The sequence below is a fragment of the Ascaphus truei genome, chromosome 3, assembly GCF_040206685.1.
Source record: "Ascaphus truei isolate aAscTru1 chromosome 3, aAscTru1.hap1, whole genome shotgun sequence".
Classification (NCBI taxonomy): domain Eukaryota; kingdom Metazoa; phylum Chordata; class Amphibia; order Anura; family Ascaphidae; genus Ascaphus; species Ascaphus truei.
The window spans coordinates 243,835,495-243,856,732 of record NC_134485.1 but is presented as its reverse complement, the minus strand read 5'-3'; the positions used below and the strand labels follow the sequence as shown (position 1 = coordinate 243,856,732).

Genomic DNA, 21,238 nt, shown 5'->3' with positions numbered 1-21,238 from the left:
CTCTCCCTCGCTCACCACGAGTTTGCTGGACTTTCTACCCCAAGGAGTGGGACTATCCAGGATTTGGCTCGTGACTGAGAGATCCAAAGACGGGAAGCTACACTTACCTAGATGACATCTTATCTGGAGATCTGTCTGGCGCATGGGTAACATTAACTCTTGACATGCTGTTTTTTTTCTATCCTGATGTACGCATAATACTTACCTGTACTATTTGATCTAAAGCATCTGCCTATGCCATCGGCAGAAAAGATGAAATTGTGGGGCCTTAGTAGTGAAGTCTACCCCTTTGATGGCGTGATTCAAGTGCGGTTGGATATACCGCAGCTCAATACCAACAAAACCCACCCGTGGAAGCCTTGATATGTCCCGAGCCCCGGGAACACTCAAATCCTCCAATCATATTGGGGACCATTGTGGATGTGGTGAGAGACCTGATATGGGACTATCTGCAAGAAGCCGATAAACTACCCCTATCATCTCTGCGGATTCACCCCGTATTCAAAGAGGAATGCTATAGAATCTCTGCCCAAGAAGGATTTGGACAATTCTTCAACCTGGAGAAGGGGTTGACAGAGATTCCACCAGGGGGAGTGAGGCACATGACCGCTGTACCTAACTACCCAGGCCGCGACGAGGTCGACTAGTACTTTTCACTAGAGACCATGCCCTAAGAGGACGCCAGAAGAGGGTTCAAGGTGGTGCCAGAGATGAAGGAGTGGAAGTATTCACTTCCTCGGCGGTTCAAGGTGACATCCAGAACACCTCGCCTCATCCTTCAGTTTACGTTTTGACATCGGTCAAGCATTGGGTCGGATATACCCGGTTACTGAAATAGAATCCCTGACTCAAGTAAATGCGGCTACAGTGCGAGAAGCCCCTACCGGATTGGATAGATGTGGGCTGCAGCAAGAGTGCTCAACACAAGATTCGATTGAATGACGCTACTCCATTTCAGGAGTGTTCCAGGCGCTTAGCTCACAGAGATGTGGAGGATGTGAGGGATGTTCTGAAGGAGATGGAGACGGTGGGTGTCGTAACGGAGTCCTGTAGCCCATATGCCTCTCCTATTGTGGTAGTGCGGAAGAAGAACAGATCCGTGCGCCTATGTGTGGACTACCGCACACTGAACCGCCGCACTGAACCGGACCAATATACCTTGCCCCGGATTGAAGAGATCCTCAGCGCCTTATCAGGCAGTCAGTGGTTCAGCGTGCTGGATACTACCAGGTACCCAGAAGACCAGGAGAAAACTGCGTTTGTCTGCCCCCTCGGGTTTTACTAGTTCACTTGGATTCCTAAAGGCATTTGTAGTGCTCCTGCAACATTCCAGAGGTTAATGGAAAAGACCATTAGTGATATGAATCCCTGGGAATGTCTGGTCTATCTGGACGATATTATCGTGTTCGGAAGAACGTTAGAAGAGCACGAAGAACGCCTTCTGAAGGTTCTGGATTGACTGGGAAAAGAAGTTCTGAAGTTGTCCCTGGACAAATGTCGCTTCTGCAGCACTTCTGTCACCTATGTGGGCCACATAATGTCCGCAGGAGTAGCTACTGACCCCGCTAAGCTCGAAACCATAGTGAACTGGCCCAGGCCGGATAATGTGATGGAGCTACGATCCTTTCTGGGGTTTTGTGGATACTACCAAAGATTCGTAGAGGGATACTCAAGCAAGGCCAAAGTCTTCAATAATCTGTTGAAGATCTACCCAGATGAGCCTCAGCAAAAAGGCACAACCCCGTAAACACCGTTCGGAGACAAATGGATTTCCGCCTTCACAGGGCTGAAGACCCGACTTACGCAGACCCGGAGCAACCGTACATCCTACACGTGGATGCCAGCTTCAACGGGCTGGGAGCGGTATTACAGTACATGAAGATACACTGTAGGCCTCCAGCCGGTAGCATATGTGAGTCGCAGCCTAACGGTGAGCGAGCAGAACTACCCAGTCCGCAAACTGGAATTCCTTGTGCTCAAGTGGGCTATTGTAGATAAGCTTTACGATTATCTTTATGGGGTCTCTTTTGAAGTGCGAACTGACAATAATCCTTTGACATATATACTGACCTCCGCCAAGTTAGATGCCACCGGTCACAGGTGGTTGGCTGCCCTGTCTAAGTATCAGTTCACGCTGTTGTACAAGCAAGGGCCATTGAACATCGGAGCCGATGCTCTGACCAGAAGGCCTTGACTGAGTGCAACGCCAGACGATGGCCTTTGGGAAGAAATGCCTGGCCTTGGGATTCGGGCCATGTGCTCCACAGCGCCTATCGTGGAGGACAAAGTTGCCTTTTCTGAACTCAGAATAGCGGACTCATTGGGGTGTCAGTCAAAGGCACTTCCTGCAGCATACTGCCATCCAGAAGGCATGTCCATCACGCAAGATACCATAATGAGGTGGAAGGAATTAGTGATACACCAGATGCAAGACCCAATGGCCAAAGCCATATGTCGGCCATCCAAGAAAACAACCCTTCCTTAGGGAAGCATGCTCCCGCCTACACAGTTACCGTCATCATGAAGTAATGGGACAAGTTCTGCATGGACCATGCCTTCTCTACCGCGTTATCCCCACTCACAACCATCCCGATAGGAGAGAACTCGTCCTGCCCAGAAGCTTGCAGTACCATGTCCTACAATCTCTGCACGATGATTACGTACACCTGGGAGTGGACAAAACATTTGGACTAGTAAGAGAGGTTCTTCTGGCCCAAGATGCGGGAATCAGTGGAGCGCCATGGCTGGAGGTGTCTGCGGTGCATACAGCGAAACACACTGCCTACACGCGCAGCCCCAGTGGGCCACTTAAAGAGCTCTGGTCCATGGACCTAGTCTGCATGGATTTCCTCTGCATCGAGGCAGACTCAAAGGGTAACAGGAACGTCCTGGTAGTAAAAGACCTACACCTGATACGCTCAAGCACTCCCTACCAAAGATCAGAAAGCTCTCACAGTAGCCAAAGTACTGTGGGAAAAGTACTTTATCCATTACGGGTTACCTGATAGGATTCACTCCGATCAAGGGAGAGACTTCGAGAGCAAGTTAATCAAATAACTTTTAAAACTGCTCAATATCGAGAAGTCTCGTATGACTCCCTATCACCCTGAAGGAGATGCCCTGCGGAAAGTTTCAACCGAACTCTATTGGATATGCTAGGCACTCTGAAGGGCTCCGAGAAGGCCAGATGGTTTAGCATGTCGAGCCGTTAGTACATGCCTACAATTACACCAGGCATGAATCCACCAGGTACACACCATATTTTATGATGGTTGGCAGAGAGGCGTGACTACCTGTGGACATTCGTCTCTGAGTATCCACTGACGGTGTAGCAAACATGATGCACTACAAATATGTGCAAAGGCTCCAGGATAAACTCTGTAGAGCATATCAGTTGGCAGAAAAAGCCACCACCAAGCTGGACATGAATAACAAGCGTAGGTATGACCATAAAGTACGCCATCGGGAACTTCGGCTCGGAGATGCAGTTCTCCTGCTGAATTTAGGAATACCAAGAAAGCATAAGTTAGCGGACCTCGGGCGGGAAACTCCCTTCGAGGTGGAGTTGTAGATGTTGGGCCTCCCTGCTGGGCCTCGCATCTGAGATTCAGAAGGGAGGGTATGGGTCTGGCATCGGAATCACTCGCTACCTATTCCTCAAGTGGGGTAAAGTGAAACTGAACCATCCTCAATAGTGCCGGAAAGTGAACAGGAGGAGTCGAGCGAAATCCCGAATGCTGTAACGGAAAATAATCAGGATCCTTTGGAAGGAACCTATGCCACCACAAATAGTGAGTGGTGGGCACCACCAGAAGAAGTAGCGGTAATTGGCCTAGCCTCCATATACCCACCCCAACGGCTTCAACAAGCCGACACTCGACTCAAAGAGTCTGAGTTTCATTCCCACTAGAGACTATGTAGGTCACACTCTATGAGGGGCCAGGGCCTCAAGCCGATGGTAGCCTCTCTACCCAGAAGACGTCGAAGAAGAGACTCGTCAGAGTCAAAGAGTGAGAATGGATTTGTTAGAGGCATCTCACTATGAGTCTCAGCAGCTATCTCAGAGCCGGTTTGCCCTCTATCATGACCGTGCTCACTGAAATATTCAATATTGTTTAAAGGTATATTGTATAAAGTTAGAGAAAATCTTCCCCCAACGGGACAGGTAGACAGCAGCACAGCAATAGAAGAAGAGAGCTGGGTTGAGTTAAAAGTAGACTTTAATCAGACATCGTGCTGACAGGTCCTCTGATGCATTTCGGTCCGTGGACCTTTATCAAAGAGTGACCTGGCAGCTAAAAAGACCCTCCTTAAATAGTGAGTGCAAACTGGTACACCTGTCTAAACACCCAATCAGGTGGACAGCAGGTTACCTGATTGACAACATCACCACAAGGAACACAAAGGTTTAAAAATACAATACAATAGCATGACAGGAATAGGCACATCAAATTTCAAGCAATAACAAATAACATACAGTATAACTGCATATACAAGCATAGATGTCAATGTAAGATATTATAAGTAATTAGATCTGTCATACAATTCACTTGTCAAATGCATAATTAAAACAAAGCACGTGTGAAAATACGTCTATAACAGGTACTAAAGAGAGGGAAAAAAAAAAAGGGGGTGAGGGGAAGGAAGGGGGAGGGGGGGGGAGGGGGGGGGGGGGCGGGGGGAGGAGGGAGGGAAAGGGGGAGGGGGGGGAGGAAATTATGCATTACCCATGAAGCGCATACAAACCATTTTTCCCAAGAGAAAAACACAGGATAAATACGTTCATTAACTGCCATACAAGTCATGTTATTTACGTCATCATTTGGGGTGTTGCAACAGCAAGTATGTTGGCAGAACAATCAGACCCTTACATATCAGAATTTCTGAACATTTGAGACTCATTACCAAAAAAGACCTACTCCCATCCAGTAATCGAAACATTTTTGTACATGTCCGAAAGGTGGACTAAAAAACTTTAAATTCCTTGGAGTAGAGCATATTCCCATTCATGCTAGAGGAGGCAATAGGCTTAATAGTCTTAATAGTAAAGAAATGTCATGGATTTTTTGTCTCAACACACTACAACCCCATGGGCTAAATATTGAATGGGAATTAAAACATTTCCTAGATGTTTAAGGATTGTTTTTGGTCTTTACTGTTCGCCTCTTTGTTCCCCCCCCCTTCCTCCCTTCCCCCCCCCCCCTTTCCTCCCTTTCCCCCCCCCCCTTTCCTCCTCCCCCCCCCCCACTTTCCTCCCCTTCCTCCCCCCCCCCCTCCCCTCCCCCCCCTCCCCTTTCCTCCCCTTCGCCTCTTTGTTTCCCCCCCTCCCCTCCCCCCCCCCTCTTTTCCTCCCCCCTCCCCCTTTCCTCCCTCCTCCCCCGCCCCCTCCCCTTCCTTCCCCCCCCCCTTTTTTTTTTCCCCTCTCTTTCTTATCCATTTGCTTTTTGGTGTATTCAACATTATATTTGTACCTGTTATAGACGTATTTTCAACATGTGCTTTGTTTTTAATTATGCATTTGACAAGTGAATTGTATGACAGATCTAATTACTTATAATATCTTACATTGACATCCATGCTTGTATATGCAGTTATACTGTATGTTACTTGTTTATTGCTTGAAATTTGATGTGCCTATTCCTGTCATGCTATTGTATTGTATTTTTAACCTTTGTGTTCCTTGTGGTGATGTTGTCAATCAGGTAACCTGCTGTCCACCTGATTGGGGGGTGTTTAGACAGGTGTACCAGTTTGCACTCACTATTTAAGGAGGGTCTTTTTAGCTGCCAGGTCACTCTTTGATAAAGGTCCCACGGACCGAAATGCATCAGAGGACCTGTCAGCACGATGTCTGATTAAAGTCTACTTTTAACTCAACCCAGCCTCTCTTCTTCTATTGCTGTGCTGCTGTCTACCTGTCCCGTTGGGGGAAGATTTTCTCTATCTACTAACACCGCAGGCACGCCGGGCTGGTGCTACGCCTACACGCTGATTCCACGTCTCTCCTCGTCATCCTGCTGCGATGCCTGAGCCGCCGGTCACGTGACCGCCCCCTGCGACAGCTTGGTGCAGGAGGGTTGGCGGCGGATGCATCCACGCTCCTTACGGATGCCAGGACCATTACTTCGGGGTACGCTGAAGGCACAGAGGAGCATCATTATTTCATCCTTCATACCACACACTCATCAACCGTGAGTCTTTCTATCTCGGCGTTTTTGGAGCTCTTTCTGAGCCAGCCGCTGGGAGAGACATCAGGTCATATATTCAAGCTGTTTCTATACAGCCGTGTGGTAGGATTTCAATATGACTATCTCTTTAAGGCTTACAGCACCACCCGCAACTTTCTACTGAGCACCTATAGGGTTAAGAATTTTCTTCACCTGTGTATACCATTGTATAAAGTTAAGTTGTGTGTATAATATGCATTTTCCATTATAAAAGAGTATGTATATGTGTTCTCAAGCGGGACGTTGAATACACCACCAGGGGGTGGATGTAGCTGAGTCCCCCTTCTTACCTCCGGTGAGGGGGAACTACCTGGTTGCCTGCTGGAGCTCTGCGCGAGTGGGGAGAGGTGTCGGCGACTGTTTCAAACTGCCGCGCATTCGCAGTTGAGATTACAATCCCCAGAATGCTTTTGTGGGAATAGCGCGGTGACCATTTTAGGATGGCTCCACATATGCAGCCGCGGATCTACAAGGCCCAGAATCCCTAGAGGGAGGATATCGTTTGCGTGCAGGGTGCACGCGCCCCAGTCTGGACGGAGGAGACAAAGGAGAAGGTAGTGTCCAGGGAGCAGTGCTTCTTGGCCTGTATTTTTGTCACATTGGAAGTAACTTTGGGCATCTTTGTTTGTTTTTTGTTGTATACATTTAGCCACGCCCACTAGCACTCCTTTGACACTTATATATCACCAGGCAATAAGAGGGTTGAGCGCTCCGCTGTGTTGTGGGGAGAACAGGACAGGTTTACAGGTTACCTTAGTCGTGGGTGCAGCGCCTTCAGTCAGCATGGATCCTTTGGATGGAAGGAGATTCCATACTGACACCTTTCTCTTGATTCTCAGACATTGATTGAAGCACACTGGTGATGGTACAACTGTGTTTATTTGCAGGTACCGATCTTCCAGCAAGGCATTGCTTTCTTCTTTGGCCTATTCATATTAATGGTTCTCCTTCTAGGCCGTCTAGTGAGACCCAGGGTAGCTGGTACTCACTCCACATGGGGAGGAGAGAGACAGAGGGAGAGAACCTTTCTTTTGGGAGAGTGACAATATTTATACCCTTTGGGTGTGACTGTAACTCTGTCTCATAACAAGACAGATCTGTATACTGATAGGCCATCACATCCAGTATGTGGCCCAATCAGTACCCACCCCTCAGGCTGACACTCTGGCTGTTGCTAGGCCCGCCCTTGGATACATCTACATCTAATGTATACAAAGCTGCAAAAGCACACAGGGCCTTTTTGACGGAATTAGCCCATCCACTGCCTGCACCTATCAGGACTTACACTGGTAGGGCCCAGGAAAAGAAATAGCGGCCAGAGGCTATGCTACACAGGTAAATAAAAAATTTAACTCAGGTAGTGTTAGGACCTGCTAACGGTCATGCCTTGAAGTGGCAGCAGGCTTAAGACTCTTTGGCCAAAGGGTTAAACTAAATGATCCTTTTTCAAGAGAATATATAGGTATTGCACTGTATTGTTGTCACACTGGAAGTAGCTTTGGGCATCTTTGTTTGTTTTCTGTTGTATACATTTAGCCACGCCCACTAGCACTCCTTTTGACACTTATATACATATTATGTGGTAATGTGTGGGGTTTCTCAGAGCTTGTTTGGTATCTGTATGTTTATTAATTTTGTGCAGCTGGTCTCAGCTGTTTTTCGGAGCTTAGTGGCCCCTCCCCAAACAAGGTTTAAGCCCGCCCCTCCCCACATTCCAAGTTAGCAAGTCAGTTTCATTTTGCTGGGTTACAACAGATCCAATGCAAATCATTCTTCCTGTAATTATACAGGTAAATAAGAATTTTATCTCAGGTAGTGTTAGGACCTGCTAACGGTCATGCCTTGAAGTGGCAGCAGGCTTAAGACGCTTTGGCCAAAGGGTTAAACTAAATGACCCAAGAGAATATATAGGTATTGCACTGTATTTTTGTCACATTGGAAGTAGCTTTGGGCATCTTTGTTTGTTTTTTGTTGTATACATTTAGCCACGCCAACTAGCACTCCTTTTGATACACATATATATATATATATATATATATATATATATATATATATATATATATATATATATATATATATATATATTAGGTGGTAATGTTTGGGGTTTCTCTGAGCTTGTTGGGTATCTGTGTGTTTATAGACTTAGTATTACCATTATCTTAGTCTATATGTATATTGTCATTTTGAGTGAAGTGATTTACTAATCAGTCTCCCCTGTACTATTATCAGCGGAGCACTTTGACATTAAGGTATTTTCCTGTGTTTCAGGCATGGTTTTGTCCCTTTAGGCATTAGTTTGGAGTCCCCCTCTGTGGCAATGGTGGGGTTAATCAGGCCATTAATAAAGGTATTATACCTGGCTGATTAACCCCAACTCGCATTGGGAGTTAAGGGGTTAAAAGTATATGCATTACCCTGATGTATTTGCCCCTGTCCCAGCCTTCTTGCCCCCATTTTACAGCCTGTTCCCTGCCTGCAGTAATAGAATTGCATACAAACTGTGCTATTAGGTTTGCTATTAGGTTTTCAGGCACAAGATGGCATTGTGAGTGCTGAAGCAAGCGCTGATTGAAGAAGCGTGGCTGTGTCTGGGAGGTCTGCTTTGGAAAATGGGTATCCATTCAAGGTTATTTGAATAAGTGCTTTGCGATTAAATCTGAAGTGGTTACTGTCAAAATGTATCACTCACCTTGTTAGCGTTCTTAACTTGAAATGGGAAAGTCTATTGCCGTGAGAACTAGGTTAACCACGGAAACCACAATGGACAACTTTCAATTAAGTTCGCTAACTTGAGAACCAAAGGGGCTAGCACTCTGATTTTTGGTGTGCAGCCCAGAATAAAGAAACCATGCACCCACATATCAAATTTATTACAGTGGCATAAGCAGAACATATTGTTTTAATAAACTGTCATATACTGTGAGTTTTAAATGTACAGTCAGGGTGAAACTTTTTCTGCAAGCCCGGGAAAAATCCTTTAGTATGCTAATATGCTACGGGTAAAGGAGCTGAGGGTATTTTCCTCCCTACACTTCAAAGAGCCCCTGCTAAGTGGGAGACTCTGAGTCTAGTGAAGTGCAGGGTTGAAAAGCCTCCGAGATTCCAAGTATGAAAATGGCCGGGAAATTGCTGAGTGCCAGATCCTGGTACTCAGCATGAGCCATTGACACTTTGGGACCAAACCCTAGACTGAGAGTCGCCAAGTTAATGGTGGGCCCCTGGTATGCTAAACCGCATAGGTGTCAGGCTGACACATGCGCTTTGCAAACCGGAAAGCTCTTTTTGCCCGTTTTGCAAACTACGGGCAAATCGAGGATTGGTGGGTTAAATGTTCCCATGGAGGGGATTGGGCATGCATGTTAGAGATAGGTCTGTGAACCCTATAAACCTGCCCGCCGAGCTATCCCTTGTGTGATTCATGACAAATCCTTTGCATAGGATTCTGTTCGAGTACAGCGGTATCTGTTCCAGGACGCAAGGGGTTAACAACATCGCAACTAAGGATTTACCCCAAACTCAGGAATTCGTTAGCCCTGGTGACTCCCGAACGAATTATAATGAACAAGAACGAAATTCCTTCATTTGGTGGAGTTATTGGGTCGGCAACTTGCGATCTAGCCAAACTGACTTTAAATCAGACTGCATTTCTTGCGCTTTCGTTCAAAGGACAATTTATTTTGTTTCCCATCCCAGTAAGTGTTGTATTAAGTGTATTCTGAGGTTGTCGTGTGTTTGTCTATCATGGAAATAAATGACAATTTATTTTGCCCTCCTTGTTGTGTTCAATCGAGAATCCCAAAAATATAAAAGTGTTAATAAGTACTGGGCTACCGTGACACTCTCCATTTTACCATTTCTCCCTTGTTTTTAAGTGTTACAGTACCTTCAATAAAATTGTATTATCTTTTGGCATACCCGTGTGCTCCCTAAGAGAATCTTTTCTTGTTGCTGTCAATATTCCCTTTTATTGCTTTTTTTCACAAGGCAAGTTTCAATCTCTTAACATTTTGAGATATATAACTAAAACAAATACAATGTTATGCATGTGCACTGTGACAACTGTATTGGTGTCCATTGCAAATGTTCTCATAAATGTCATATTACTGTATGGCTTATGTGATTTGTATAACATTACTGAGATGATTTCCTCACCCCCATCCTCACTCCTCTCTTGTTCCTAAACCTGATTTCCATGGTGACAAGAATAATAAACAACTGGCAGCTCTGTGATAGGTCCAATAGAATATGGAGCTCTTCTAATGTGAGCTCTGAGTCTAAATAAATATATTGCTATAAAAACGAAGGAAGAGCACACACTCCTAATACGTGAAAAATAATATGGTCAATTTATTAAAAATAGGACAACCAATGTCCACTAACAGATAAAAAACATAAAATAACATCAATATTGACAGAGGTGAATATAGGACACCAATCACTGCTGAATTCTCCACAATAGGAGGAGGATGTGGTAAATAGCCTTGGGGGCTTGCAATGTCTATGGGGCTGGGTGTTGTTAGTGTAAATGACTGGCGCGATGATTATTCACTGTCAAACATGTCCACCAGAGTCCCATGAATCATCCGTTCCACAAAGTGTGCTTTAAATAACCTACTGACACATACCTATGGCATTTCCCTGATGAAGTCGGCGTCACACACCTTTGGATCTTGGAATGACTGTTATATGTGTGTTTGTGTGTGTGTATATATATATATATATATATATATATATATATATATATATATATATATATAGTTATACGTTACCGTTCCAAGGATTGGTAAACAAGAGACAGCACTCAATGTTGAAAATCAAAGTGTATTAGTGAAAGCAAAAATACATCCAGAAACCCAACGTTTCGGTCCTACAGAATGGGACCTTCCTTCCTCAGGGGAAGGTCCCATTCTGTAGGACCGAAACGTTGGGTTTCTGGATGTATTTTTGCTTTCACTAATACACTTTGATTTTCAACATTGAGTGCTGTCTCTTGTTTACCAATCCTTGGAACGGTAACGTATAACTACATTCTCTATATGGGACGTGCACCTGTGGCTTACCAGCACCTATTGGAGTGCCAACTGCCTTATCTGACTATATATATATATATATATATATATATATATATATATATATATATATATATATATATATATATATATATATATAAAATAAAAATAAATGAGTACTTCAGTATTAGGTAATACCTTTTTTTTTTGGACTAACAATTTATGTCATAAGACAAGCTTTCGAGAGTTCTCCTCTCTTCCCGACGTCAGTAATATGAATTAATAAAGGAATCTATGGCTAAAACGGGTTAGGAGAGCAGGAAAAAAAAACATAAGGTATGGTGAGAAAGTGGCGTTTGAAGACATTGGAAGGGTAATAAAACGGTGACAAGGAACAGCATGGAGGGGGAAGGGGATGCTGTGGGGGGGGGGAAGGTGTGGATAAGAACATTGGCAGAGAGGCAGGCAGGATGTATGTATGTCTTTATTTATACAGCGCCATTAATGTACATAGCGCTTCACAGTAGTAATACACTTGACAATCATATAAATAACAAATAACACATCATGGGAATAAGTGCATCAGACATAAAAGTAACATTGTGGAAGAGGAGTCCCTGCTCCAAAGAGCTTACAATCAAACTGGTAGGGAGAACGTACAGAGACAGTAGGAGGGAATTCTGTTAAGTGCGTCTGCAGGGGGCCAAGATTTATGTATCGTGTATAGTATTAGCCAGGATAATTACAAACAATTGTGAATTGTGAGAAACTCCATCTCCGCATTAAGTTCTCTTGTTGTGGTGTCAACGAGTCTTATCATTCTGAGTTCAAATGTTTTCCGTTCTTGGGTGCGTTTAAACATTCCATTGAGGATTTTGATTTTTAAATCATTTATGGAATGATCTGGTTGTGAGAAATGATGTCCCACAGGTGAGTAGTATCTTCCTTCTTCATGGTGTATAGAATATCTGTGCATATTCATTCTGCCTTGAAGCTTTTGGCTGGTTTCGCCAATGTAGCATCATTTGTTACATTGAATCATATATACAATATACAGGCATACCCCGCATTAACGTACGCAATGGGATCGGAGCATATATGTAATGCGAAAATGTACTTAAACTGAAGCACTACCTTTTTTCCACTTATCGATGCACGTACTGTACTGCAATCGTCATATACGTGCATAACTGATGTAAATAACGCATTTGTAACAGGCTCTATAGTCTCCCCGCTTGCGCACAGCTTCGGTACAGATAGGGAGCCGGTATTGCTGTTCAGGACGTGCTCACAGGCGCATGCGTGAGCTGCCATTTGCCTATTTGGCGATATGTCCTTACTCGCGAGTGTACTTAAAGTGAGTGTCCTTAAACCGGGGTATGCCTGTATATAGATATATATATCTACATATTTGCCAAATATCAAATATTCTCCCTTTCTGTGCTCATAGCTTAAGTTGTTACATTACTAAACTATTTTAAAACGGGTTCAAGTGAGCTGTGCATTGTTTAGGTAAATATTAAAGTGTGTGTGTTACGTATAACTTACGATGATCTATTTTCCTCTATTCATTGTAACCATACGTAATTAATAGAATATTTGAAAACAGTCCTCAGTTCACCTGTGTGATGGTGAGGAAGTTATTTGTTTTCCCCCAGAACCCTTTCCTGTTTGCCTAAAACCAGGGCATAAGTTGATCTGTCAGCTGTGATGCCATTCTCTGTATTATATATAGACAGGGACAAGAGGTGCACATGCTGGGAGAGGGGTGGGGCAGCTGTAGGCGTGGCCAGTAGTAGCGGTGGGAGGGTCAGGCTGTGCAGGGAGCCGGGGGAAAGTTCCACTTCTGTCAAAGCTCCCCTGGGTTCAACTGATCCTGTCACTGGGAGCTGCTCACACCTCGCTCGCTATTCTCGGTGTCCTTGCATGCCCCTGGCCATATTGATGTGAAGTGATCCCCGGGTGCAGCAAAAGCAGCAATAAGCAGCCCGTCCCTGCCCGGGTCAGAGTGAAACCTGATGCATTGGGACAGGCGGTGTTCTTCTCACTTCTCCGACGGTAGGAAGGTTTGGTCAAACTCCTTTTGTGCCAAAGGTCTGGCTGCAAAAATCTCTTTGCAAAAACCTTCAGCAATGGTAGTGTGTGGAGTGAACTTGTTAACTGAGTCTTTCTTCAGAATGCCATGCACATGGGCATAACTAAGAACCAATACCCACCGCTATACCCCCTTTGCCCGACCTTTGCCTTCATGTAGTGCCTGTTTATTATCTGAGCAGTCCCCACTTCAAGCTAAATGGTTCAAATTGGTCCCGATCTGCTCACCCCTACTAAACCTCTGGCTGGACCCTGTTTTTGTGCATGTGGTCTCCTTTATCGCACCTGAACACCTCCTCTCGGAGCTACTGTATTTTTCAACCCCGTGCTGAAATGTAAGGTTACATGTGAACTCTGCGAGTGGATGTTACTCATGATAGGAGTGTATCATGAATAATACCAACCCCTTGTCTTTACCAGATGTGCTGACATCAGGGTATGTTGGCATGAAGTCTATGGTCCCATCAGACCACTTTTCTACAAACATCCTGCAGGCATGAGTTGTAATCTGCACTGCCAGCCCAAAACATTTCTAGCCTTGGTGGACCTGCCCCAGGGGGGCACAATTTATGGATAATGTACTTCCCATATTTTACCTGTACTGTTTTCACTAGAAATCTGACCATCTCTCTACTCAGATCCTGAATTCTGCTAGAGGGAAACTATGACCAGTCCTAGCAAGGAGAAGTCTGCCCGCAGATATCAACACAGCCTGCCACTGTTAAAACCCTTCCGCAACACTCGCAGGTAAATGCACACAACACACTGCTGGCTTTCCACACCAAACTGCCAAGTAACAATATAATTGTACTGTTGATGTGATCTAACAAATACCAGCATTGGTTTTGATTTTCTGTGGTGGATTCATATTAGATTGTCACATCCAAAAATGTGAGACGTCTGCAGCAGGCTAAATGTAATAACTTGGGAGTCATATTTGCAATCTCACCCTATTTTTTATGGAGCGTACTGTGTGTATTTTTAGCCATAAAACAGGCTTCCTCCTTCCACTGTAAGATAAGAATTATTCACATGTTGACATGTATCTATAGCAGGAGTGGGCAACTCCAGTGTTCAAGGGCTACCAACAGGTTAGGTATTCAGGATATCCGAGCTTCAGTCTTTGACTGAGCCATTGATTGAGCCACCTGTGCTGAAGCAGGGATATCCTTAAAACCTGACCTGTTGGTGGCCCTTGAAGACTGAAGTTTCCCACCCCTGCTCTATAGTGTCCACATTTGTCAATGATTGTGTTAATCACATTAAAACAATGATCTTTTGGTCACATCTGTGCATATATTCAACAACATGATTAGGGATTAATCCGATTGCCAATTCTTGGAGTCAGGAAGGAATTAATTTCCCCCCTTAATGGTTTTTTTGTTTGCCTTCCTCTGGATCAATAAGTAAGTATAGATATAGGATAAAGTATCTGTTGTCTAAATTTAGCATAGGTTGAACTTGATGGACGGAAGTATTTTTTCAACCTCATCTACGATGTAACTATGTAACATTTCATAGGTTACAGTAGTCAGGGTAACTTCAAAACGTCAGATTATAATTTAATTACTTAGTAAAGCAATGTCAAATTAAGAAGTCTTAAACTTGCACATGTTGTTCATATAAACTTCTGGCACACTTCATATCTACCCAGTGAGACCATAATTATTTGCTAACTTTTGTAATATTTCTTCTGAAACCACAATAAATATTTTGTATTTAGAATGTGTGTCAATAGATTACCAGATTAATCTATAATTATATATTCTCATACTATTCATAAGACTAGTAGAGGAAAAAAAATAAAAATTCTATATATATATAAATATCAGTCCAGAAAACCAGGCACTCACATATGTGTAGATACAGGTGATAGTAGGGTGCAAACCGTTCAGGTGTCAGCAAGGCACCACATCTGATAGAAGAAAACAGGACAGGCCCTCCCAAGATCCAAAGGTGAAATTTCTTCCTCAAAGTTTCAGCTCCCAACGGAGCCTTTATGAAGAGCTCTGAAACGCTGAGGAATACATTTCACTTTACAGGGACAGGTGTGCCGGGCCCGGTGTCTGCCGGGGGCCCGACCGGAGCTGCAAGTTGGGCTCGACCTCTGGCCAGGCCTGGCTGCTGGTCCTCTCGCAGACGGGCCCCGGCTCTCCCTCAGGTGCAGGCCTCTTCCTTACTCTGTCCCACGCCACGCTTCCAACGCCGGCGCGTGACGAGCCTGTCTGACATCAGCGCACCGGAATTAAGCTTGGCCCAGCTTCCGGCAGACGTGTGCCAGTGTCGGAAGCACAAGGGACAGAGAGGCCAGCAGCTGAGGGAGAGCCGGGACCCGCCGCGAGAGAACTGGCAGCTGGACCTGGCATAGGTCGGTCCCAACTTGCAGCGCCAGCCGGTCCCCCCGCAGACACCGGGCCCCCCATGACCTTCCAAACGGTAAGTCTATTTTTTTAAGTATTGAGGGGGGGGGGTTAATATGTATTGGTGTTTTTCTGTATGCATTGTTTTTTTTTTTATATGTATAGGGTCCTTTTTTATATGGAGTGGGGGCCTTTTTTTAACATGCATGGTGGGTCATTTTTTTATATGCATTTGGGTCTTTTTTATACAAATTTTATAAACTGCTGTACCATATATATGTTCTCTTTATTTCATATACCTGTGGAGTTCCTGTATTTTTATCCTCATTTAGGATCAGTACATCCTGATCCAATTCCTCCTAACATCTATTAGTGAGTGGATTCATTCTGTTTATTGCACATTCACTTGCACTTTTTTTAAATGTATGATTCCCATGCAGAGAGTTTGCGCTTAAGGCATTTTTTGTTGTCTATTTAAGGTGTTGAGAAACACCCTGTCACTAGCTGCATCTCTTTGTATGGGTTAATCTTTATCACATTACAGTATTTGATTAATTTCATGGATCACCTGTCTAAGTGAGTGCGCATTCCCTTTGCTGCATCTACATTCCTTGACAGAAGATGTCTATTCAAGCAGCAGCCTGCGCTAGTTAAATATGTTTGGCATCTTATTTACTTAAATAGATCTCTACCTTTTCAAAGATGTTTTGGTTTTTAAGATCTGATTCTCCGTTCAGGAGATATAGGTGTTTGAAATATTAAGTGCCCAGGAGGATACCGTGAAGATCTTCCCAGACCCCAATGCAGTCTAAAGACTACCATGGTAACCACAAAAGCTAGAGATTCATCATTAGACATTCAAATCATGTTTTTTTAATGCTATAACAGCATTTTGTCCCCAGTTTGTTCTTCTTTGTAAGGTGCTTCAGTAATCATAGTGATAGTGTGGCAAACTTGCTTGCTTTACTGCCAGATTCAACCTGCAATCATCCAAAGCCAGATAACTTTCCCTTTATATATTGTGCTTTCTTATGATCTGGTTACGAAGCTTCAAACCAGAGTGATAGCCAACTCATTTTGGTCAGAGAATGAAACTATGTGTGAAGGATGACTTGTGGCTGTACGATTCATTGGGCAGCGCTGCATACACTGTTACACTATAAAAAAATAAAATAACCCCATTCATAGAAGCGGCTTCAAAGATTTTTGACTAAGGACTCTAGAAAACTTCAGTGTTATATCAACCATGGACAAACATAGAACAGAAGTCCAAGAACCGGTGCTACAGAGATTAAATTAAATAAAAGGATACATAGAGTCAATAGTTTAGAATCAAGCCAAGATAATACTTGTAGGGGTGTTTGAGATGATTCTTATATCCAAATGATCTTGTGATGCATGTATAACATATGAATATTTCCACTCACAAATATGGGGAATACCTACTGCAGGTGGGGATGGTGGATAATGAGGACAAATTATGCCTGTTAAGCTGGTCTGTCCGGTTCTCCTCCACACAAGTACATTATAACCCCCTGCCTAGAGCATTAGTTGAGTTAATATCCAAGATCAAGGTATTATGAACAAGAAACAACCCTAGGTGGGTAGTTCTCACTGGATGAAGAGACGTCTTGGATCCAACGTGTGCTTCCTGCAAAATGATGTTCAGAATATAGTCCCTGGGCTGGGAAAGCAGTGAACAGCAGCGAAAAGGATAGAGCTCGGCACATGGAAAGGTTGACAAAAAACAATTTATTGGGTTGGGTGACATCAAGGATGTTGGCAAACAATACTCTGACGGGTTTCACGCAAACCAGGCGCTTTGACAAAGCGTCTGGTTTGCGCGATACACGTCAGATTATTGTTTGTCAAGATCCTTGTTGTCACCCAACCCAATAAATTGTTTTTAATCAACCTTTTGATGTGCTGAGCTCTATCCTTTTTGCTACTGTGCACCACTTTCCCGGCCCAGGGACTACATTCTTATATCAACCATATCCCTGTTGAGTTCAATGCAGAAATCTCTCCTGCTCACTATAACTCGGGTCCTGTTCAAGTTCAGTAATTATTTATCTCCATTGATAGTGGCATTTCTGGGGCATAACACATTTCCATTAGGAATCTTGTCTTAACATGCAACATCTTCCTTATTTAATGGCTTGCTAGCAAATGCCAGGAGCAACATAAATAAATATCTACAGTACTGTACCTGTAATGTTACTCTAGTAAGCTGAAAAATATAACTATGTTTTTTTATGTGTCGGGTAGAATCAAGACATTCACTCAAGCAAACATAAACTGTTAAAACTGTGACTTGTAGAGGTACAGTAATTATCTGTTTGTTTCCTAGACACCAACATCCCATTGATAATGCTGGCCTGTTCTCCTTCATGACATTGAACTGGATTACTCCACTTGCAAGGAAGGCTTATAGACTATCAGAGCTTCAGATGAATGACCTCTGGGGTCTGCCTTGTCATGAGTCCTCCGACGTGAACTGCCAAAGGTAAAAAGACCACTTAAAAAATGGAGTGTGTAAACTCAGTGACATTTTTAATCAAATCCATCATTACATATTATGTGGATACAATGGGGCCGATTCACAAAGCCGTGATAAGTGGCTTTAAGTGCGATAGATGCCTTTATAGTGCGATACTGCCTACCCTGCTATTCACAGAGCAGTGATAATAGTGCAGTATCGTGCTATAATGGCTTTTTATCACCCAAAAACAGTCAGTGGAAATAAAAGTCGTACGTTAGGCCAAAAAATGGCAAACCCGCCATTTTTTTGCCAGTAACTGCTATTCACAAAGCAGTGATAACTTTATCGTACTATAAAAGCTCACCATTTCTTTTCACCAGCTAAAGGCTGGCACAAAAGAGATGGAGACATGCATAAAAGCATTTTTTTTCTTTCCTGCACAGCATTAATACAATAGTGTCATGGGAGACCAAGTCTTATCATCATACTGGGATTCTGGATTTAGAACAACAAGGAGGGCAAAATAAATTGTAATTTATTTCCTTTTCAAACAAACACACAATTCTTCACAATTACACTTAAAAAACACTTACTGGGATGGGGGAATGAAATAAAATTTCCGCGGAATGAATGACTTGAAAACAAAATCTCTGGGCACCCCTGCACGCTTGCAAGTGGGTGCATCATTTGAGCCGTGCGACAATCCTTGGCTAGGGGCACAAGTTGCCACCCCTAACATCTCCGCCAAAAGGAATCTTTTCGTTTGGTCCTTACAGAATTCGTTCGGAAATCCTTAGCTCAAACGAATTCTGGAAGAGGGGCACGATCCTTGGTTACGATGTTGTTAACCCCTCACACTCCGGAACCGCTGACGCTGTAATTGGACAGATCTTGGTGAATCTCAAATTAATCTAACTAGGATTGAGCTGCAGGCATTTTTATAGGGTTATGGGTCCTATCTCTAACATACCCAGTCAATCCTCCTGTGGGAACAACTTTTCCCACCTATCCCAGACTTGCCAGTAGCTCACGTAAAGGGCAGAAGTTGCTTCCCTGTTTGCTAAGAGCATGTGCTAACTTGACACCTAAACTACTTAGCATACCGGGTCCAACCCCTTACCAGGCGACAGTAAGTCTGGGGTTTGGCTAACAAGTTTTGATAGCCCATACTTCGCATCGATATCTGGTACTTTGCAATAATCCGGCCGCCCTAATACCTAGGGTCTCTGAAGCTTTTCAGCTTCGGACTTCTCTAGACACTGGGGCACCAACTCAGCAGGGTGCCCATTGAAGTATGGAGATGAAAAATCCCTCAGCTCATCCACCCATAACACATTGACATGCTAATGGATCATTGCCGGACTGGCAGGAAAGGGTTCCTGCCTTTACATTTTAAAACATACCTGAAACACATTTTATTTTTATATGTACTTTCTGTATGTGTGGGTGATATAAAAACAACTTGTATGTGAATGTTACATTCTCAACTATCTGTATTACAAAAATTAGAGTGCTAGCTCCTTCCTAACAAAAGTTAGCTACATCATTGAATAGGCTCTGTGACGTGGTTTGCGGTTTGAGCTATGGCATACAATGTATCACTGCTTGCCGGAATCGGTAACCACAGAAGCACTTCACCACTTGACCTTAATTAGTTAACGAGACCGCAGGATACATTGTTGCATTCTGCCACTTCAACTAGACCGCAAACCACTTATCCACTTGAGTTTGTTGTTAAGACTTCCCCGGTGGGCTTAGCGGTTTAGGAAGTGATACAGAGCTTCAATGGAGCCGCTTACCACAGATGCACTTATTCAATTAACGCTTGGCACAGCGCTAGAAGCTCCCACCTTGTGTTGCAAATACAGTTTGCACATTCAGCATACATTCATAGGACTGCAGCTAGTTTCTGAGCTGCAAAACAGGGAGATTACAGGGGATGTATAGGGGAAACATGGCATTGTGGTGACCAACAATTAACCCCTTCATTTCCAACAAGGTTTAAGGGTAACCAGCCGGGTATAAGACCTTTATTATTGGCCTCGTTAACCCCTTCACCGCCACAAAGAGGCCGGCGGGGGTCCTCGGGTGGTCCCCCCGGGTGTCCGGGGCCTCCAGGTGGTCCCCACAGGTGTCCGGGGACACCACTCCCACCCTTCACCCCCATTGCTTGACACAATATGGGCATACTTTGCTACAATAGCAATAAATGTGGAAGAAAAAAAAACAGGCCCAAAATCAAATACATTACATAGAAAAATCAACACATTAGAAATGCCAATAAACCAATTGATTTGCAAGTGGTTCATCATGCCCATATGATATGGGCATGATTTCACACTATGGCAGTCAATGGTCAACCTAAAAAATAAACAACCACCAACAATATCTAATTCAATCAAAACAATCACCAAATAAAACAACAATAAACAAGAAAACACAACAACATTACCATCAATTAATAAAGCAACTACCAAATAAATTCCAGAATTAAAAATTAAAACAACCCCCCCAAAAAAACATCAATTAATAAAAGAAACCTCCAAATAAACACTATTATTAAAAATCAAAAGACCAAAAATAAACCACAATTAAAAAGCAAAAAAGAAAAAAAGAAAGAAAGAAATGAAAACACAAAAAATGACATAATTCAAAATCAAAACACAAAATAAATAGCATACATTTTTAAAAGCAAAGGAACAAAATACATGTAAAAGAAATAAAAGCAAGCATTTGCCAAAAAAGCATTGCTTGTCACTGTATGTATAGCCCTAAAGGGGCATACATAAATACATTGGCAATCAATGGGCAATGAAAAAAATAAAAATAAAAAAATACAATGAAAAAACCTGCAAAATAAAAATAACATGCATTTAATGTCTTTTCTTACCATTTAGATGTCTTCACCCTCCGATTCCCGTGGTCTCAGCAAGCTCTCGAACAAATCCACGATCCAAAACAGCAATGGGCCTCAGGTAAAGTCCAAAGTCCTATTCTTCTTTCTTTTCTTTTTTCTTTATCTTCATCTGTTAATTGTAATCCATTTGGGGGTCTTTTTTCTTCTTT

The 21,238-nt window shown here is 43.4% G+C and overlaps 1 protein-coding gene across 1 annotated transcript in view; it reads left to right on the top strand.

Moving 5' to 3' along the window:
- The first annotated feature begins 13,076 nt into the window (after positions 1–13,076).
- LOC142489537 (ATP-binding cassette sub-family C member 5-like) overlaps positions 13,077–21,238 on the top strand; it is a 201,817-nt gene continuing 193,655 nt past the window's right edge. Inside the window, 3 exon segments of the mRNA XM_075590487.1 lie at positions 13,077–13,294; positions 13,969–14,077; positions 18,041–18,196. Of these exon segments, the coding sequence (XP_075446602.1) occupies positions 13,995–14,077; positions 18,041–18,196 (239 nt within the window). The 5' untranslated portion in view covers positions 13,077–13,294; positions 13,969–13,994.